The sequence below is a fragment of the Chelonoidis abingdonii genome, chromosome 1 (assembly GCF_003597395.2).
Source record: "Chelonoidis abingdonii isolate Lonesome George chromosome 1, CheloAbing_2.0, whole genome shotgun sequence".
NCBI lineage: Eukaryota > Metazoa > Chordata > Testudines > Testudinidae > Chelonoidis > Chelonoidis abingdonii.
In genome coordinates, this window is record NC_133769.1 from 253,191,127 (window position 1) to 253,213,364 (window position 22,238).

Sequence of the window (22,238 nt, forward strand, 5' to 3'; positions counted from 1 at the left end):
CAGCTCTGTCCTTTTCTGCCAGATGTTTGTGGGAAAGGATGCACTGGAATTAGCCAGCAGGCTTATTACATTGCAGTCCAAAGGCTTTAAAAAGTTGATTTAAGTGTTGCACATTAATAACCAATGCAGTGTTGTTTAAGAAGTATATTTATTTTTAGTTAGCAGAGACCACATCTGATAGGCACTGGTTACCAAAGCAATTTCTGTGTCTACAACCTGATAAGCCTTATGCAGTGGGAGGTGCCTTGAAATGAGATTACATATCTCATTCCTACAGGCATGAATTGCAGAAGCAAGTTTATAAAGGTTCTACTAATCTCTGGCATATGCTGTAATAGAGGAATCAATGCAGAGGACAAGGCACACAGACTCCGTTGATTCTGTCCATTCTGAATTGTCCAACTGGTAGGTTCAATTTCTATGTTATTATTTAAATGTAATTCAGTGTGTGATGGAGAGCCAAAATAAAGATCACACACAAAATAATTCATGTAGGAAACTGAACATTCTGTGGGATCCATTCCTTTGGCATGAATTATTGTATAACCTCATTTACATGCTTCTTTATTTCTGATGTAAACAATGTTGAGTAAAAGAAAAGGGAGAAACTCTGAGTTTGTGTGGAGTACAGGTAACTTGGGAACTAAAATGAATGACTTCCCTTGAAATGAGGTACAGTTTGAAACTAACATTTGTTTTTCAGTTTCCTAAGCTGAACATTTATTTACAATTCGAAGATATGATAGATGCTTCTTGTGTGCAACTGGTTTTCACAGCACTGCATTTTCCACATTGACGTATCTGCCTGTTTCAAAACACTGCATTACTACAATATGTACGGCATTTGTGCCAACACTGTTATAGTTTAACATTGGGCTTGCTGAACTATACGGTTACAGTTTTGACTAATGTGGAAGGTACTGATTCCCTTGAGAGCTATTCCTAGCTCTAAGTCCAACGCTCTGCTCATTATTTTAAAGCAACATTTTCTATCACAGTGAAAGCTTTGTGTATTGATAAAGGTGTGAAAATAACATCTGAAAGATGAATGGGTGCTCATTATGAAAGCTTCTAAGATTTCTTCACATTATGGGTATCATCTAGTATTTTATATCAGACAGACATAAAACATTTTGAATGAGTAAATTCCTATAGTATTAATTGTCAGTTTTTGCTACTATGAAGTGTATGCATTTTATGTTTAGTCACATTTGTAAACAATATTATAAGTAATATCCGTATGTATTACCAATATGCAAGTTTGGAAAACAGTTGACAATTGTGTTTGTTAACACAGCTGTATTTGGGGGAGCAAAACTACTTTGGTAGACAAGTACTCTTTTATAACACAACAACTAGATCCTGAGCACTCTCACTGCCTTTGAAATCAAAGGCAGCTAAGACCACTTGGCACCTTACAGGGTCTGGCACTTAATGTGTCTTTTCAGAGAAATATGCTACACTGAAAGGCATTCCTGTATGTTCAGACATTGGATATACAAAGTCTCCTTCACATGGGTAAAAGTTTGGAGAACTGAGCCCATAAAGCTCTCTCTCTTCCCTCAGACCATGGAACATCTTATCAGGGTCAAAGGAAAGTTGCAGCAAAGCTGTTGGAGAATTACAGGAAAAGCTATTTTATCTAGAAAATTGACATTTTTGGCAGGATATTATGGAAATAAATCTACTGCGTAAGTGGTTTTCCAGGAAACTGTTAGGTAGTTTTTACTTTAAACATATTGTAGGTTCCAAATATATCTGCAAAAGTGTGTGTGTGTGGAAAAATCATATTCCCCTGTAAATACACAATACTGTCACATAGCCTGAATCCTACATCACATTATTTTAAGAGATTCCACAAATGTTTGAGGGACCAAAGTCAGGCTGCCTCTGTCCCTCAGCCAAGATATAGGAGTCATTTGCCCGTTCTTGCCGTTTTGGAACCATGGGCCTGACTCTTCTCACCTTACACCTTGTGCAAACAGTTGTGCCCAGTGAATGTAACATGCTGCTAATTGAAAATGGCAGCATTTTGCATCTGCTTTGTTCTCACACTTTGCATGAGCATAAATGATAGCACAAGATATAAGGTATTGGAGAACCGAGTTCTTGTTGCCAGGTCCAGCGGTGTGTCTAGACAATGCTAATCTCTGATCCAGCTTTTATTGAGGTCATTTGTAGATTTGCTATTGACTTCAATGGAAAATGGAAGCAGAATCAAATTTGTTTTTTTTTAAATTCCTGAAAAAAGTGTGTTTGAAAAACATCTTTAATTATAACTCAACATGTGCTGTATGTGAATCAAGACCCTGCTAAAAACTGTTGCCAAGGCACATATAATGAGTTTTAAGAATGCAGTGATATGGTGCAGTGAAAAGCAACACCGTGGCTAACATTATTTGGGAGGAATTTGCCCTTGCAATGGTACTATTTTGCACCCACTCTGCTGGTGCAAATTGATCATAAACCCAAAAGCCCTCCAGGAAATACTCTTGGAACAAAGGGCCTCCTTTGCAATCTAGTTGTCACATCTGGTTCCATGGGACCCCTGACGTAGGTGATTTGCCAGTTCCAAGTCCTGGCCAGTGCACAAATTAGGGCAACTGCTAGTTGTGCATTCTCTCCCCTCTCAGTCCTGTTGACTCTAGCTTGGTTATCTTTGATTTGGATACTGTTGGTATTCAAGTAGTGTGATGTAGGCTTTGAAGTTAAACTCTTAATGTGAACAAGGATGTGCATTAAGCCTATGGACTTGTCTGCACTACAGAGTCTTTCTTTGCCAGTACAGTAATGTCAGCAAAGCACCCTAGTGTAGATGCAGTATATGCTGGCTAAAGAAGATCTTTTGGTGTCAGAGCTTTACCACCTGCCCAAATGACATTAGCTATGTCCACCAGGAGTTTTGCTGGTATAGCTATATTGGCTGGGGTGAGTGTTTCCCCCCGCCCCCCACTCCTACCCAACATAGTTATGGCAGCAAAACTTTGAAGTGTTGACCAGGTCCTAGTTAATCCGTTTCTGTTACAGTATTATGTGTCCAGAGACAGTATTTTTGCAGGGCAAATGTTCCTTAATTTATATAAGCAAGAATGTATGGTAAGGGATATAAACTTCATTCTCTAAAGATGAAAGCTTAGATTTTTTAGTAAATGGCCAATGCTACCTCTCAAAAATTAAGAGAGTTGTGAGTGCTCATGATTTTCCATTAAGATTCAAACCCTACCTTCTACCTGCTGGCATATCACCCTCTTGTTGCTTGTGCGTACACACACACACACATCACCCTCTTGTGTCTCTCTCTTTGAAATTGGAAAAAGAGCTTGAGTTTGGACAATTTCTTAATCCAGGTAATATGTAAAGTTCTAGAAAGCAGATTGCTACCATTGCTACCTTTATTTTTTGTCATCTTGTTTAGGTTTACACTTGCTTAACAAAATAGCTCTAAAGTAAGTAGTAAAACAATTGTCATTTTCATTGGGATAAATGCATTATGGACATAGAACCAGCAGTTTCACAAAAACTTAACATGTGCAGTATGTTACTTATGTCTTTTCCAGTATCGTCCATGCTTTCTTTATCTCTAAGCTAGATCGTTGTAATTCACTCAAATTAAGGTTCTCTTGAAAACTGACCTGCAACAGACACAAGATGTGGCTTCCCAATTATATTATGACATAACTTGAAGTTAAGTATCAGAGGGGTAGTCATGTTAGTCTGGATCTGTAAAAGCAGCAAAGAGTCCTGTGGCACCTTATAGATTAACAGACGTATTGGAGCATGAGCTTTCGTGGGTGAATACCCACTTCGTCGGATGCATGCAACTTGAAGTTGTTGTGACATGTCATATTACATGGTACTATTACTGATATGTCACAAAAAGTGATTAAAAATATAAAATAAATGTTGAAATACAAATTTTATTTTGAAATGAAGTTTTTAAATTTTCCCAAACAGATTTTTTGGCAGATCCTGGCATGTGACCAGGATTCACCACCGAATTTGGTCCACTGGTTCACCCATCAGATTCCCCAACCTGGGCCAGGCACTGATGGGGAGTGCAATGTAAATGCTGATCCATGCCCTCCTTGTCCAGCTTGAGCTAGGGCAAGGATATATTTGCAGATCTCCACAAAGGTATACCAATTACACCATTTCCCCCCAATAAAGTATTTTGATGGGGAAGTGCTGAGCCATGCTGCTCATTGTGAATTCTAGCAGGCATTGTGAAGTCTCCGGAACTTTCTGGTACTGTATGTAATGGTAGTATGTCTGCTGCTACACTCCTTCCTTGCACATCTGTTTGGGCCGTGTCTTCACCTCCTCTTTGGATTCCTTAATGCCATTAATGGCTCTAATCCTGCACAGTTCTTGTGCTTAGGTGATTGCAAGGGCTGAGGCTGACACCACCCTGCATGGGGAGCACAAGAGTTGGAGGGTTCTTATGCCTTACCCGCTATTATGCATCTGTGCATGGGGTTGGGTGCAATCTTGGCCTTCATTAGAATACAGAGATATTTTTCATGCTTGGATAAGCCAAGAATTGGTAAACAGCTTTTGCTCAACATTTTGGAACAAATTCACCTTTTAGCAGAGACCAATCTCAGGAAATATCAGCAAAAAAGAATAATGTTTTCATAAACATAAGAACAGCCATACTGGATCAGACCAAAGGTCCATCTAGCCCAGTATCCTGTCTTCTGACAGTGGCCAATGCCAGGTGCTTCAGAGGGAATGAACAGAACAGGTAATCATCAAGGGATCCATCCCGTTGTCCACTCCCAGCTTCTGGCAAACAGAGGCTAGGAACACTGCTGTGAGCAACTAACACTGTAATGGCAGCGTCAACATATTCTAACTCTCATATTAGCTTATGCAGGGCTGGTGCTACCATTAAGGCGAACTAGGCAGTTGCCTAGGGCGCCAAGATTTGGGGGTGCCAAAAAGCGGTGCCCCTAATTTTGTTTTCCAGCTGTTCCTTCCCGAGCACACGGTCGTTACTCCACTTCTCCTGCCTCCCAGGCGTGCAGCGCCAATCAGCTGTTTGGTGCCGCAAGCCTGGGAGGAGAATTAGAGTGGGTGCGGCGTGCTCAGGGAGGATGTGGAGCAGAGGTGAGCTGGGGTGGGGAGGGCTGCATGGCTCTGGGCGGGGGGGAAGTGCTGCGGGGTGTGTGCCTCAGGGTGGGGGGGAGCTACCGCACAGGAGGTGGTGCCTCAGGACAGGGGGAGTGGGGTGCTGCTGGGGGGGGCGCAAGGTGGAAGTTTCACCTAGGGCGCGAAACTTCCTTGCACCAGCCCTGAGCTTATGAGGCAAATGCTATAAATCAAGCTGCAGAACTAGCATGCTATACAGTCAGCAGCCTGTATGACTCAGTTTATCATCTCCCTGTACTATCTCTTAATCGATGTGCATCTTTATCTGTACTCCAGCGATAGTGCTGTGGATGCAGTAAGAAAGCATTCTGCAAAATCTCACTCTGTCTTTTTATTTCTTGATTTAGAACCGTGATGGGCCTTCTGCACTTGATCTTGGTGTCTACTTTCCTCTCAGTTTCCATGACATCAGAATCATGTAAGTCTTATGTTACAAATATGTGACTGTACAGAAATAGCTTGAATGTCACCAAGTAATGACGACCAAACTAGCTGCTTTAGCTTAAGCCATCAAACACAGTTTATAATTAGTCCCAGATAGTATTGCTTAAGGTTATTGAAATACATCAACCACTGCCTGTCTCTGAGATATTAAACTAAGGGTATGTCTTCACTGTGGCAGCGCTTTAACGTGGCTGTGTAGTTGTGGCACCAGCGCTCGGAGAGAGCTCTCCCAGCGCTATAAAAAACCCACCCCCACGAGGAGAGTAGCTACCAGCACTGGGAGCATGGCTGGGGCACTGTGTACACTGCCACTTTACAGAGCTGAAACTTGCAGCGCTCAGGGGGGTGTTTTTTCACACGCTGAGCGAGAAAGTTGCAGCGCTGTAAAGTGCCAGCGTAGACAAGGCCTAAGCTTCCTTTGTCTGCTTGTGGTAGCTATGCAGGTGGAAGATAAAGGTGCTTTATGAAAGGATAACTGGTATTCTAGGCTCCAGTTCAACAAAATCACCTAAGCTCATGGTTAAGTTTCACTGAAGTCAAGCATATGGTTAAGTGATTTGCTGAACTGGAGCCCTAGCTAACATTTCCTCTCTCATTAAAGGTGTTTTTTAATGCACATTGTTGTGTGAAATGTTGGCTAAGTGCAAACACAACTGCCAAGCTTTCCTAGTCTGGGCCCGCCACCCTTATTTATGTTAGTAGTCCCTTTTGTTTCAATGTGACCATGCGAGTAGGGGCTCTTGGATTGTCTCTACAGGCAATATCTATCAGTGTAATATTATTTAGATCTTACATATCTCCCCTATCTAAGTCACTGAATTGCATGTTGCCTCAGACAGCATGAATACGAAAGCAGCTATATAAAACACATTTCCAATTTTAGGTTTCCATATTTGTAGGTTTGCATATCAATTCCAATTTAAAAATGAATTCAATTGATTTAAAAGTTACATTCTGCTTAAAGTTGCACCAAGATAAACTGCCTTGACTTCAATGAGTTTAGATCAGGTCCCCTGGCTCCTTTATAACTTATCCTGCTTCCTCAATTTCTCCTCTACTCACTCCCACTATTTCCCTCTTTTCACCTCTCCGCCAGATTCTGGTATCTTCTCTTCTGTCTTTCTGGTTTCCTTTTCTTCTTCTCCTACTTTCCAGGAACTTCAAGAGCATTCTGCATTTTTGGCATGTATCCCTGAGGGTGTGTGTGTACAATCTTCCTTCCTCTACTGGTCCCTGTATAAACTTTTCCCTTTAAAGCCTCCTGCCTATGTGGTATTTACAGGCACTTAGATGATAATATATCAAAGTATTTGTCTGCAAAGTATACAGCACACTAAATAAATAGCAAACAACTATGCTGAATTGATTAATAGTCTTATCTGAACAGCAATACACATAATAGTCAATTGTGTTTCTAATACACTTAAACATTACAAGAAATAATCTAAAACAAATAAATGTTACATAGAAGGAAAGACTCTTAAAGATGGAGTTTGCCTTTTTGATAAGGGCAGACTGGAAACCCAGAATTCCGTTTCATGAAAAATGTTGAAGTTTCACAAGTGGCTTCATTCCGCACTGGAACAAAACTGAGACGTTTCAAAAATGATTTGTGAAAAACAGAGCTCCTCTTAGAGATGTTCCAGTTTGTATAAATAATTAAATATTCCTCGGGCCACGGAGTGAGTGTGAATCTGGAACTTGGTGGGTAGGGCACTCACCTGAGATGTGGGAAACCCAGGTTTAAGTCCCCGGTCTGAATCAGGCAGAGCAGGCATTTTAACCTGAAAACCAATATATTGCCATGAAAATTTTCAATTTCACTGAATTTTCTGATGAACAATTCCTGACCATACTTTTAACTATTTGATTCTGCTATAATTCTGGACTTCTCTGTCTCACATAGTACTTATTAGTTCTATAAATAGCTTATTACATCATTCATGGAAAGAAAAATTTAGAAGGAATTAAAAATCAGATGGGGCTAAATTAATCCTTGTGCTGACTCCAGAAAGTCTGCTGTTGCTAGTGTTCCATAATTTAAATATGAGAGTAAGACTCAGTTTCCTTGTGTGTTTGTTACTTCATGGAGCTGCTAATCAATTAACTAAAACCATAAAGCAATCCTATTGTCCATTATAATGTGCTCTGATAATTTAATTTCATACCAAATCCAGCCTAAATTCCTTTTTCTAGCTCACGGGAAACATGTTGCACTCACAAATGCAATCTGAACTTGAAGGGAAGCATTTGTAGGAATGGGTATGCTGTATGCTCATATGTTAATGGGAAGAGTATGTCACTTTGGATTTGCATTTATGTACTAAAAACTAGTCCACACCTGAAAATTGCATTAATTCAACTTAATACTGATTTATTAAACCGATGCAACTCCCTGTGTGGTTACTCACCTTAAACCTGGTTTATAACAATTTAGTTTCCACTTGGTGCAACTGACATCAGCCAGATATAAACTGATATAGGAGTGCCTGCCTCCCCAAGCTGCACCAGTTTAACTAACTTGGTTCAAAATTCCACCTTTAGTTAAACAGGTACAGTTGTGTGCAAGTCTAAATTATACCTCATCATACTGTCCCATGAAGAGTGTCTCAAGATATGACGCATTAACGATTATACAACAGCTTGGCTCCTTCTGAAATTTTATTGCTTTTTCCTATTAAATATGTAAAATGTCAGATACTCACAGGGTGAAATTCTGGCCCCTTTGAAGTCAATGTCTAAACTCCTATTGACTTTAATGGGACCAGGATTTAACCCACAGTTGTGCCATGTAGTTTTTCTCCAGCCAGCATTGAGAACTTCTTATTTTCTTCTTTTCCAGTTCATGCAATGGAAGATGAGGCTTTGGTTGTAAAGTGTCCCCAAAACTGTCAAAATAGGACCATCAAATGGTATATCACACAAACTAACCAGCTCATTCCTGCAGAAGAGGGTGGACGGATACATTCCTCTGGACGATTTCTTTGGTTTCTGCCAACATCAAAAGAGGACTCAGGAAACTACACTTGTGTTACACGATAGTAAGCAGAACATTGAAAAATGCAACTTTTAAGGCTATAATAAGCATAGATGTCTGTTTTTATTAAATGGATAGTTATAATCCCGATCTGTATAATCTCACTTATTTTTATGGTATCCATCTGAATCCCTGAATCTTTTCTATACCAACTGCTATTTTTATGTGGTCATTTCCCCCACACTGAACTGCAAGAGAAATATAGTATCATGTGCAGGGCCGGTGCAACCATTTAGGCGACCTAGGCAGTCGCCTAGGGCGCTAGGATTTGGGGAGTGGCATTTTCTTCTGCAGCGACCGCGACGGCCGGATCTTTGGCCACCCTGGTCGCCGTCGGCATTTAGGCAGAGAGAGTTCGGGAAGAGGGGGCGTGGGGAGGGCCGCCTGCAGCAAGTAAGGGGGGTGTGGCACGCAAGGGAACTCCCCGCCCCAGCTCACCCCTGCCCCGCCTCCTCCCCGAGCATGTCTTGTCTGCTTCACTTCTCCTATCTCCCAGGCTTGCGGTGCCTAAGCTGATTGGTGCCGCAAGCCTGGGAGGCAGGAGATGTGAAGCAGCGACGGAGTGCCCAGGGTGGAGGCAAAGCAGGGGTGAGCTGGGGGGGGGCGTGCCTCAAGGCGGAGGGGTGGAGCTGCCATGGGGGGCGGGGTGCCCCAGGACGGGGGCTTGGGGACGGGGGAGGGCATAAGGTGGAAGTTTTGCCTAGGGCGTGAAACATCCTTGCACCGGCCCTGATCATGTGCCCATGTATAAAGGAAAAATAACATTCAGTAGAAATTGTAGGTTATTTCTAGCAAATCCTTAGAAATATTCCACAGCCCTCTGTGTCTGATCTGTTTATATTTATTATTTTTTTTAAGTTCTAATTATACAAAACAGTCTACTGTGAGTGTGATGGTGTATCCCCACAAACAAGGTATTTGTTTCCCAAGTTGGATACGTTATCCAAATGACACCGGAACGTTAACTTCTGGAAGAATAGTTTGCCCTACAATTGACAATTATGCGAAGGCTACTATTGTCAAATGGTATAAGGTAAATAAAACACTAACAACATCAGTGAAAATCAGATTATTATTTCAAGTTACGTACAGCGAAATGATGAAAGGGTCTTATTTTTCAGGACTGCAAACCTCTCCAAGGACCACGTGAAAAATATTCAATGGGAGAGAAGTATCTTTTTATTAAACGTCCACAAAAAACTGATGAAGGACATTATACTTGCCATTTTACCTACATACACAGTGGAAATGTATATAATGTATCAGCGACAAGACCCTTTATAGTTAAAGGTAAGATGGTCATATTGCTGCTTATTAAGATAAGGATCACTACCTGCCTTGCTACAAAGTGAATTATGTGTATATAATTAGAGAGAAAAAGGTTATCTACTAGTTCATTGCTCTTTGATGATGAAGCTTGTGACTAGCTGCATACAACAGACTTTTGTGGATGGAGAAAGTTGAGATACAGAGCCAGGTTGGGCTCCATCTCATATCTCCAGTCTCTCTGCCTTCCTTGGCCATGAATTGTGCTTTCTGTCCACATTAAATCTCCCAGCAGCAGCTTCTGATAACACTGGCTTTTGGATGTGATGACGACGTTGCTGTTCTTGGGGCTATTCTGGTTGTACTTATCTCTGGAGGTGAGAACTTGCTTGCTTGGTTCCCTCAGTGGAGTGCCACAAGTTTCCATTCTGTCCCCTTTGCTGTTTGGTGAATATGTGACAGACAACTCAGACAAGATTGAGGTGATGAATATGCATAGAGGGAAATATTTTGAGTTTTGTAGATGCATTTTGAGTTTAGTAGATGAGTGAGTCTTCATTATTTTGAAAGTGTGGGGAGTCTCATGAGACAGGAATGGAATTTGAGGTACACTTTTGATTGCTGTCTTATCAAGGTGGCCCATCGTTGTAACCATGGTCAAGGACAGAGCTGACTGGACAATAATTCCATTTTGCAGCCACATTTGAAGTTTTGAATTTGTGTTGTTTTGATCCTCATTGGAATGTGGCTCTGGTGCTTGGCTGGTGGATCTTGCTCACATGCTCAGGGTCTAACTGATTGTTATATATAGGGTCTGAAAAGAATTTTCCCCCAGGTCAGCATGGCAGCACAAATTGGCATATTCCTTCTCCAGCATCAGGCCTGGTTCACTTGCTATGATCATCTGCGCATATTTCACTTAACTAATTCCCTGCCACTGCAGGGGTTTCTGGAACCAGTGCACCTCAGTTCCTCGTATTTTCTGATTATGACACACAATCATTTAGAGATTCAAGGTAGATAAGGTATATATTGTATTGGACCAACTTCTGTTGGTGAGAGAGACAAGCTTTGAGCCACACAGAGCTCTTCTTCAGGTCTGGGAAAGATACTCCCAGTTTCAGCAAAATGCAAGGTAGAACAGATTATTTAGCATAAGTAGTTAGAACCTATTCTGAGGGACCATTCCAGGTACATTCACTACATACCCACAATCCTTTAGGGTGTAGGAAGGCCCCACATGGTCCTGGTGCAAGAATAGATTAGGGACCTCGTCCTAATTTTGTAATCTAAAATTTTGCTTACTTTTACCTTCATGGAAAATCAAAACAGATCCATCTTATCCATAAATACACAAACACAATATGCAGGCTATGTCTACACATTTTTCCAAGGTATCTACACATTATTTACACATTTGTACAAAATTCTTATTGGCAGTACAGTGCTAAATTTTATAGTGCAGGAGCCCTGCAGAGATGATCTCATCTTGGTAGTTCTTGTGTGTAATGTCACCATAAGATACAGCATCCATATTTTAAACCTAACATTTTACCAGTAAATAGAGGCTAATGGGAGATTGTAGTGAGGTGAAGACTCACTGGTGCGGCGCCTCCTGCTGGTCATCCTGGGAATGAACTCTTCCAGCCCAGAGTGCCCTCTGCAGGCCGGTGTCTCACCTGTCACTGGCCCCCATGTGCGTCCTGGCCCCCGGTGCCCCTTTTCCTGGGGGTTCTGCCCCCAGAAGAACCCTCTTTATGGGTCTCCCATCCCAGGGGAACCCCCAACCCTCTATCCCCACCTCACCTCAGTGGCTACTGCCAGTCATCAGCTAGCCCCCACTCACTGGGGCAGACTGCAGTCTGTAAAGGCCACTCATCATCAGCAAGGGGGGTTTGGACCTGCTGCCTTTGCCTACCCTGGGCTGCACCTCTGCAACCCCAGTACTCGTTTATAGGCCCTTAACAAGGCCTGCAGCCTGGGGTTTTATTGGGATGGAGTTCCCCAGCTCCCTCTGCCCTTCCTCAGCACTGTTCAACCTCAGGTACCCTGCTAGTACCCTTTGTGGTCCCCTAACTAGGCCTGCCACCTGGGCCTTAGCTAGCCTGGAGCTCCCCAACTCCCTTTGCCCTTCCCCAGCACTGCTCAACCTCAGGTACCTTGCTCAGCTTCCCAGACAGCCAGGTCCTTCTCTCTCAAGAGGTTAGATAGAGAGTGTGTGCTTTTCTGGACCACCACCCTCTTATAAAGGCCAGCTGGGCCCTGATTACACTGGCTACAGCTGTGCCTGCTTTCTCAATCAGTCTCTCTTTTTCCAGCTGCAGCCCTCTCCAGGGCTGTTCTAACCCCTCCGGGCAGGAGCGGGGTATCCACCCCACTACAGAGATCTGTGCAAGAACAATTCTGAGACTTCTCACATTAGTAATAAATACACATATTGTATCAACATAAATTACACATATTGTATCAACATAAATTACACATAACTCACTTTTGATATGCCAAAATTTAAACTAACAAACCACCCCCAAAGCAGGCATGTAGTTAGTCAAAACACCCAAGAGCTTGAGTCAATATTGTGTTACTCCAGATTCAAGTTGGTGCAACTCTACTGGAACTAAAGTAATGGAGTTGTTATACTGCTGTCAAAGGGGAGGAATGCAATGTGGAATTAAGCCTCAAATCCTGAACCCATAGTTTTGCCAAGGAAATACTTGGCGATTTGCACAATAATAGCATTTACTTTGCATTCGCCAATCACATAGCTGGGCATCAAATGCAAACAAGAGTTATTACCAATTTACAGACCACTCCTGAAAATGTGGTCTCTGTGTCCCAGAAACCAAACACCAGGATCCATGCTGCCATTCAGTGAGAAAACCAAAACCTAGTATTAAAACAACGGCCTCTTCAGCACTTTTCAAAGTTCATGATCCCTGCTCCATTTTCCATTGCTGTCTAAGTAAGGCCCTTAATGTCCAGCTGCTTCCATACAATAGAAGTGTTACCTGATCTAACTAAAAAGTCAGCTCCCACCAATATCTGTAACATCTTCTACGTACTTCTAAGATACACTCACTAGTCAGATAGGATTTGATCCTATCCCACAGGGGGCAAGATTTACTGGTATGCTTCAGCTACTTTAGGGCCACTCCAGAAAGCCAGTTTAGCTGGCTGGTCAAACCAGGTTGACGATGGTTTTCCATTGTAAAAATATTGCATGGGAGCTGGAGTGCACCAGTGAATCTAGTCTAGTTAAGAGAAACACGCTTTCTAACAGTTAAAAATGATTAATTCTGATCAGGGCTCACTCCTCATCTCCCCCCTGAAACCGCTTCCCCAGCCTCCTCAGCCTCCACCCCCTGGGGCAGGGGTGGCCTGTCCTCTGAAATCCTTGCCCTGGAGATGCTCGACTCAGCCGCACTGGGAACCTCCACACCCCCATCCCATCCCAGCCTGCACCCGCTGCCTGGCCCCCAGCAACCTCCAGTCTGCTCTCCCATACCTTCCCAGTTGAGCTCCTCGCTGTTGAAGTAGCCACCCACCATGGTCTCTGCCTGGGTCGCAGGCTCTATTGGGGATGGGCACTGAGCAGCAGGTGTGAAGCTTCAGCAGTGCTCCCAGTGCCACCAGGATTAGCTCCAAGCTGCTCAGCAACTGAGCTCTGGTTGCAGCCTCAGTCTTACCCACACTGGGGATGGGGAGCCAGGGGGAGGAGGTGGGAATGCTTCTCTAGTGACTCAGCTGGGGACTCAGAGCCCCTACCAGCTGGTAGGCAGCTGCCTAGTCTGCCTATGTGTAGACCAGGGATCGACAACCTTTGGCATGTGGCTCGCCAGGGTAAGTCCCCTGGCAGGCTGGGCCAGTTTGTTTACCTTCTGCATCCACAGGTTCAGCTGATCGTGGCTCCCACTGGCCCAGTTCGCCACTCCAGGCTAATGGGAGCTGTGGGAAGCGGCGCGGAACGAGGGATGCGCTGGCTGCGGCTTCCCGCCTCCCCCATTGGCCTGGAACAGCGAACCGCGGCCAGTGGGAGCCATGATTGGCTGAACCTGCAGATGTGGCAGGTAAACAAAGCAGCCCGGACTGCCAGGGGCTTACCCTTGTGAGCCACCTGCCAAAGGTTGCCGATCCCTGGTGTAGACTGTGGCATAACTACAATGGTGCCTAAGGTATAGCAGCCTCTGCTGGTTGGGCCCCCATAACCTTAAGGGCCCTAGCATGGCTGCACCACATGCATCATTGTAGCTACACCATTGCTTGAGGGCTTAATGTGCTGATCTAATTCTGGTTGTTGGGCTTGGTGTAGGGGTGGCTGGGTGGTGTTGTTGGCCTGTGGTATACAGGAGATCAGACTAGATGATCTTTGGCCTTAAACTCTGACTCTGTGAAAGCTGGAGTGAGGGGTATGCAGCTGTGCATAGGTTGTGCCTGCACATTGGAAAATGTGGGCCTGTAAATATGTCAGTAGCATTATTACTGGAGATCTGAATTACCACCTACCCCAAAGGAAAAGTGCCATCACTGCTGAGAGGTCAAGGAAAAGGAATCTACCAAGCTGAAGTGATGGGCAATAGTCCCTTGCTCAACTGCCTGAGGGAATTCCCCATCCTGTCTTGAAAAAAGATTTTAAAGATGTAAACAGGTGAGAAAACATGATGGCGCATAACTATGATAATTTTTTTCTTCACCAAGTAGCTAAAGCAACATTTTTTTGAAAGATACTCTTTCTTCTTTCCTCTTATTTATGAATATTAATGTAAAAATGAAACAAAAATTAATAAACAACCTTTGCATGTAATACAAATATGCAGATTTTCCAAAGTATGTTGTCATGGGAGCATAGTCAGATAATTCTAGTAAATATATGGACCACTGGTGTTCTGGTGTTAGCTTGCATTTCTGCCTCTGCAGTGCTAAAAGATTAGCATGGCAAACTATAATGAGAATGTGCTAAGCCTGTCTAATACGTGCTTTCCTTTTGCCTTAATTTCAGAAGAAGTGTCTTCACCTATATCTCCCCAAATTCAATATCCAACAGACAATACTGTAATACAAGTGGAGTTTGGTATGTATTGACTTCTTATCTTAATAATTTTTAAATTACGTTCCGCAGTGGGTTGCCTAACTCGGGATTGATAACAGAATTAGTGATAGAATTCTTTACCTTGAGGTTACTAGACTTCCATAGTGACGGAAAGTTATTTCCATTTAGTGGGTTATTTGGGCATTAATTAACACTCTTGGGGCCATTCTCAGGAGAGAAGCCAAGGAAAGATCATGTAAACTGAGCTCTCTTCTCACTACTAGACATATTGCTTCCTAATCATAGTTTGCCTGCATTGGGCAGAGTGTGAGGATAGATTGCATTGCCTTCTGTGCTTAAAGGATTTCCTTCTCCAAGGTTGTCAGTTTAGCACCTGTCGGGGAAAAGACCACCACTCTGTTGAATTTGAATCAGACAGCTGGAGGCTCCTTTATTGATTACAAGCATATGCAGGGAGAGACAAGTTCACCCTAGCAAGGGTTAAGCTGCTCTACCGTACAGATTTTCGCCAATCCTTATAAAGCCTAAAACCGCAAATTATCATATCTTGCTTACACATTGATCATAACCTTATTTGGCTTATCACATGGTTTATACTGCAAAACACAATTAATATTTTCCTTATATAGCATAAAATATTTTTAAATTGCAAGCACTATCTTTCCACTTCCTTATGGATGTTCACTCAAATGTCATGCGGCCCTGACTGTTCAGTTACCCCTACTTGTGGTTACTTTGACAAGGTTCGCATGGCCCCTTGGGATTCTGTATCTAGGGCCCAGTTCTGCAATTCCGGCCAGATGGTTTGGTTCATCTGCTGACAAATACATTCAGACTTTAAATAAACAGGCTTTTAACTTTTAAACAAGAGATTAAGACAATCTAGCATGAGGATAATAAAGCCTTTGTTATAACTCGCTAAAGCTTAACGGGGATTTCCATAAAAGCCATTATCTATCTTATATAATCTGGTAATATTGAGCCAACTACCTTATGCTCCCTTCTTGGGATTCACCTATGCAGCAACACTATCATGGTTTGTTATAACATACTTTATTTCCTTAATCTATGGTTCTACTTTACGCGTTAGGCCTACATATATGGGCCTTACACAAGGCCTATAAAACATATGCTATTAATCAATATAGGTTTTTAGTCTAGGGTGCGTTTTTCCCTAACACACCTTTTGTGCAGAGCAATGGGTTCTGTCTGAGTTCTCTGCTCAGTTTTCCCATTTGGTTCCCTTGTTTTAAATCTATGATCTATACTCCTATTCCTGCTCCCACCACTTATCCCCTGGATTTAGTTGATCCCAGTTCCTGTGGCTGTTTCCTTTAGTTCTAGGTGGGATCTGTCCACCTTTCCAGGACATCAGATAGACCTTTTGCAAGTACTTAATTTACATACAGAAATAAAATATTCTAAACTCTTTGCTATAATGAATCTATCATTCCCTATTTGCAGGAATGCTAGAATTCCTCTCTCTCCCTTGTACATTACCAGTTTATACCATGAAGTATAAGATTTGTTAACCTTATTTTAGGCCTTGTCAACACAAACTTGTACAGATATAATTAAATCAGTTTTAATTCACATCTTCCATTATTTTGGTGCAAGTCAGTACAACACTTATTTTGGAATTTTGCTTGTGTCAAGGATTATTTACAAAATCCCACTGACTTTTGTTTAGGTTCTCCTGTGAACATTAGCTGTAGAGCCCTTCTGGGGATTGGAAAGCCAAATATAGCTGTTGTTACATGGGAGGTTAATGAAATCAAAGCTGAATATCTCAATACTTCAAGGTTTCGTGAAGACCATCAATTGTAAGCACAGAATCATGTGAAATAATTTCCATATTTTGCAAGCTGTGCTTATCCTTTAACAACTAACAGTAACAACTTTCTCTACTAGTTTTATGAGACGTGATCGGGAATATTATGGAGAGTCCACTTTAACTATTGAGGAAGTAACGGAAGAGGATCTTCTGTCGAATTTCACATGTGTAGCACTAAATGAAATAGAAAATGTAGTGCTCACGGTGACATTACAGCTCAAAGTGCCTTGTAAGGGTAAGGTACCTTTCAATTTTCATACAGTTTGAAGAATCAGAAACATATGGTTGTTTATTTCAGCTGGGAAAAGTAAAATAAAAAAGTACCATCCCTCCCACTGCCACCCCACATTGTCAAACTATACAACATATGTATACTATACAACTATATATACACACACTATAATATGGAGAGTTTTGTTGGTGGATTTGTGCAGATCTGGTCTTGAAGCTTTAGGATAAAACCCTGGCAAAATTCCCATTGACTTTCCCAGCGTCAGGATTTCACCCTCAGAGTCTAGTGCTCTGGGAGACACGGGTTCTCAACCTTTTTCTTTCTAACTCCCCCCCGCCCAACATGCTCTAAAAACTCTCAGGGCCCACTTGTGCCACAATAGCTGGTTTTCTGCATATAAAAGCTGGGGCCAGCATTAGGGGGTAGCAAGTAGGGCAACTGCCTGGGGCCCCATGCAGGACCGGTGCTAGTGTTTTTAGCGCCCTAGGCGCACGGCCATTTTGCTGCTCTGCGCGCTGGTCCCGCGGTTCAGGTGGACCTGCCGCAGCCGTGCCTGCAGGAGGTCCACCGGAGCCGTGGGACCAGCGGACTGTCCGCAGGAATGCCTGTGGCAGCTCCACTGGAGCTGCGGGACCAGGGGACCCTCCGCAGGCATGCCTGCGGCAGGTCCACCGGAACCGTCTGCCACCCCCCCAGGCAAAATGCCACCCCCCAATAATCCTGGCGCCCTAGGCGATTGCCTAGGCTGCCTAAATGGAAGCGCTGGCCCTGGTCCCATGCCACAGGGCCTCCCATGAAGCTACTTTGCTCAGATTTGCTTCAGTACCAGGTGGTGGGGCTCAGGGCCCCAGACTTCAGCCCTACACAGTGGGGTTTTGGCTTTCTGCCCTGGACCCTAGCGAGTCTAACACTGTCCTTGCTTGGTGGATCCCCTGAAAACTGCTTGTGGCCCCCCAGAGGGCCCCAGACCTCTGGTTGAGAACCACTGCTCTGAGGGATAGGATTCTGCTCAGTGTAAGTGTGGATTGTTGCATGTATAGTGTAAATGAGAGATTCAAAATTACATGCAGGGGATCCAATTTTGCATTCAAGAGAATGTTGCTGCCAAATCACTCTTTCCTTGTGGCAAGATTAACCCTCCTTGAATCTATGAAAAGCAACCACTTGCCCATGTGCTGAGCTCAACAGCTCTGTGCAGCCTGCTGTGCACCACAGAAGGATCCCAGGATCAAGATCTGAGTCACAGATCAGTGTGTGGAATAGCTCTGATATGAGTCTCTGTTTCTGTTATCAGTAATGTTCAAATACTCTTTTTATCGCTTTTTGAAAAGAAATTATTACTGCTAGTGCAAGACAAAGTCAGGAAACACAAAATCTTTAAGATCTTAAAAAAAAAGTTGAAGGTTGAGCTGCCAGTTCTTGTAGAGCTAAAGGACTGTCCTTTCCCTCGCTCCTATTTTAGTCAGGTTCTTATGTCAGCCGCATCACCCTAGTATCTGCACACCTTCCAGAAGTGAATTAAGCAATGTGAGTAGCATTCTCTCCCCAAGGGAGAATTGTGTGTGCAGTGGTTTGGGCTGGTTTGGTTTGGTTTGGTTTGGTAAGGGGCTACTTTGGGGATTGTTGTTTTTTTCATGTACATACTGCTAAATTTGTATGTGAGAGAAGAAGGCATATTGAAGAAGTGCACCATGCACTTGGAGCAGAAGGTAGTGAGGTTTGGGATGGTCCTTAGCTCTTGGGGGAGTTTGTTCCAGTCTCAGACCGGCCCCCAAGGAAGTTCTGTGTCCAGAACAGGTGAGCTTGACTTTTATAATAGAAAGTTCCATTGTGCCTGAGGAGCAAAGCTTTTAATTATGGCCTCCATTCCAGAGCTTTGGGTGGTCTTTTAGGCTACATCTACATTACACATCACTGGCGGTGACATGTAGAGTATGCGTAACTACACATCGCACTGAAAAGCACACCATGTCCACACTCTGGTGTGTAGCTACATATGTCAGTGAAAGGCTCTGGTACAGGGGAGGCAGTGGGAAAAGCCTTTAGCAGCTTGGCACCACAAAAGCTTTTCACTGTGGTGAGGCACCTCCCCCCACCAAAGCCTTTCCCCGCTGCCAGAGTTTTTCCCTGTGGTGGGGCAAAGGCTCTGGCAGCGGGGCACTGTCAGAGACTTTCCCTGCTGCCTGTAGTCTTTCCACGTGGCATGGAACTGCTGGAGCCTTTCCCCAGTGCTGGATCCCATACCCACTGCTGCAGTATTTTCCTGGGTTGGAGAAGGCCGGGCTCCAGAAGTGGGGAGGCAGTGGGCACTACATAGCTAAAAGTAGCAGTGTAGCCGGGGAGGCACGGTTTGAACAAGTAGAGAACTGTGCAGAGTATGCATTCAGGTACGTACCCACACCCTTCAGGTCTGTCTTTACTCACCTAAGCTGTGACTCACCATCTACACTGCTCTGGGGACTATGCATGTATGTACACTACATCCCACCAGAAGAAGAGTGCAGTGTAGACACACCCGTAGATATGCTAAGTGCAGGTTATTGAGTGCCTTGGAGATCGGACATGGGCCTTGACTTGATCATCTGTGGGAAGCAGCATAAATAACAGGTTTGATATGCTCACAGTATCCCGTGTTGCTGAGGAGATGTACTTCAGTATCACTTGTGTTTCCAAAGGGCTGATGGCTTCATGCTCAGATATATTGCACTGTGGTAGTCCAAGACATACAGTGGTGAAGCCTTGTATAACTGAGGCAAGGCCATCATCCATCAGAGATGGTAGGAAGTGTTACTCAGAGATGCTGCTGTGTGTGAGTTTAGTTAAGCTATGGACTGAATTGACCTCTTGTGGGTGTGCACCTTCAATCAAAGGAAAGTGAAGCCAGTGGGGCAGCCCCTGCAGTAATGTTGCTAACCATAGGTATGGTAATATATGTCTCTTGTTGTGGTTCATATACAGCTGGATGAAGGAAACAATGGCTAGCTGTGTTTGTGATTTTCAGTGAAAGAACAATTTTTGTTTTTCTGAATTCTGGGCAATGTAATCATTAAGTATCTGGTCCTTGCTGTAGACAAATCCTATTTTGTTTTTATCCATAGGTCATCAATAATAGTTCATGAAAGGCTCTTGAATGTGCCCACTTTGCTGCTGCCAGTGTGTGTGATGTCTGTCCCCCTCTGTCTATTGCTGCTATCGCCAAGATCCCTACTTCTGTCATTCTTGACTGCTGGTACCACCTCCAGGAGTGCTTATCCCCTGCTGTAGCTGCCTCCCCTCCTTCCTAGCATGGCTCAACAATATTTATGATGAAATGACAGTAGTTGGCATTTAAATTTAATCATTGATACAGTAGGGATTTCTTGTACCGGATGAATTATAACCTTGCAATAAAAGTCATGTAAAATGTCTCCCTTGTTTTTTTTTCCTGAAACAAGCAGACTTTTAAACAAATCCAATATCATTCTCCTTCATCATTTTCTTCCACTGTCGAGAACCCTGTGCAGGCCTCCCAGTGCCCTCTGCTACCCCATTGTTAGTGGCTCTTCCCAATCCATGCAGTCCCCTTCTGCCAGCGATGTGCCGCCAACATTTTCACAATTATTATTTGTATCACAGGAGTGCAGAGAGACTCTGTGGAGGATTAGAGCCTCATTGTGCTAGGCACTGTCCAAACACATAGAGACAGTCCCTACCTCAGAGAACTTACAGTCAAGATGGAAAGAAGTGCTATTTTACAAAAAGAGAACTGAGGTAGAAAGGGATTAAGTGACTTGCCCAAAGTCACACAGGAAGTCTGTGGCAGAACTGGAACTGAGCCCAGATCTCCTGAGTCCCAGTCAATTGCCTTAACTACAAGACTATCCTTAAATATAATGTCCCCCTTAATTTGTATTAGTAGGTGGAAGGGTGACAAAGGGGTGAGGGTTGTGCTCACAAACAGGAGTGGGGAGGGATTGGGAAATCTATTCTTCCAGCCGCTCCCCCCCTACCCCAGGGAAAACAGAAGTGCTTCCTCATTATCACTGCTGAGGAAGGAGGTAACATGTCTTGGCAAACATGCTTAGATTAAGATTATTTCAGTGAAAATGTTCGCATTTCCTTCCTTTGGAATATACACAATGTATGTAGATTTGAAGTGTATGTGAAGATCTGTAGGAGGCCCTGGGGTGTCTGTCCCAAAGATTTTTCTTTTTTGGTTTGTTTAATGACAGGGGCATGGTGCAACCCAGTGCCTTCCAAAAACAATAAATCAGCTTTTCAGACACCTCTTATGTCACCAAAGATCCTTGCATACTGCTGGTGCTATCCATAATAGTATTACAAATATCATAAAATCATGTAAGAGAGACAAGGTGATCAACTTCTATTGGTGCGAGAGATAATCTTTTGAACATACACAGAAGCTGGTCCAGCAAAACATATTACCCCACCCACCTTGTCTCTAATATCCTTGGACCAACGCAGCTTCAACAACACTCTATACATAAAACCATACAGTTAGCTCTATCTGGGATGATTTGAAAGTATCCAGAAGGCGTTGAACTCTTTCAGCGGCAGGGAAATTGCCCGTACTGTCCTTCCACTTTAGTACCAGAATTTTAATGAGGAGCTTCTGGGAATCTCTAGAGTCCCTTCAACCATCTCTCTGCCTCCTACCCCTCTACCCACCCTTTCCCCACCTTCACCACCATCTGCCTCTACTTATGTGGTATGGCTCTTCCAGCGTACACTGCATCTTCTACCACTACTACTCCTCTGAGTGACTCTTCCTCCCAAGCTAGCCTTCCCCTTCCATCACTATCTCTAATCCACCCAATACACACTATTCTTTCTCCCATGTGACTATTGCTCCCGTCCTCCATCCCACTCTCTCCTACTTCCATTTCCCCACAAACACAAGACTCCTTTCTCATGCAATTAACAGGCTAAAAAATTCCTAATATAAACACCAAGTCTCATCCCATACTCCACATTCATGGTTTGTCCCTGATATCTTCTGATTCCTCCTCTCTCAAGCCCAGGTCATGGAAAAGACGATCCTGATGTCTCTTTGCCCCTTTTCATAGACTCATAGACTCATAGGTCAGAAGGGACCAATATGATCATCTAGTCTGACCTCCTGCACAAGGCAGGCCACAGAACCCTACCCATCCACTTTTATAACAACCCCTAACCCATGACTGAGTTATTGAAATCCTCAAAATTGTGGTTTGAAGACCTCAAGCTG

At 43.5% G+C, this 22,238-nt stretch overlaps 1 protein-coding gene across 2 annotated transcripts in view; it reads left to right on the forward strand.

Annotated features, from left to right (window-relative positions):
- The first annotated feature begins 286 nt into the window (after nucleotides 1-286).
- IL1RL1 (interleukin 1 receptor like 1) overlaps nucleotides 287-22,238 on the forward strand; it is a 44,139-nt gene continuing 22,187 nt past the window's right edge. Inside the window, exons 1-9 of one of the 2 annotated variants that reach the window (XM_032793951.2) lie at nucleotides 287-405; nucleotides 3,955-4,134; nucleotides 5,499-5,569; nucleotides 8,438-8,636; nucleotides 9,491-9,665; nucleotides 9,754-9,922; nucleotides 14,895-14,966; nucleotides 16,636-16,768; nucleotides 16,857-17,014. In XM_032793951.2, the coding sequence (XP_032649842.1) occupies nucleotides 4,067-4,134; nucleotides 5,499-5,569; nucleotides 8,438-8,636; nucleotides 9,491-9,665; nucleotides 9,754-9,922; nucleotides 14,895-14,966; nucleotides 16,636-16,768; nucleotides 16,857-17,014 (1,045 nt within the window). In that variant the 5' untranslated portion in view covers nucleotides 287-405; nucleotides 3,955-4,066. The remainder of the gene's footprint in view (nucleotides 406-3,954; nucleotides 4,135-5,498; nucleotides 5,570-8,437; nucleotides 8,637-9,490; nucleotides 9,666-9,753; nucleotides 9,923-14,894; nucleotides 14,967-16,635; nucleotides 16,769-16,856; nucleotides 17,015-22,238) is intronic. The other variant, XM_032793954.2, reaches the window with a different exon arrangement.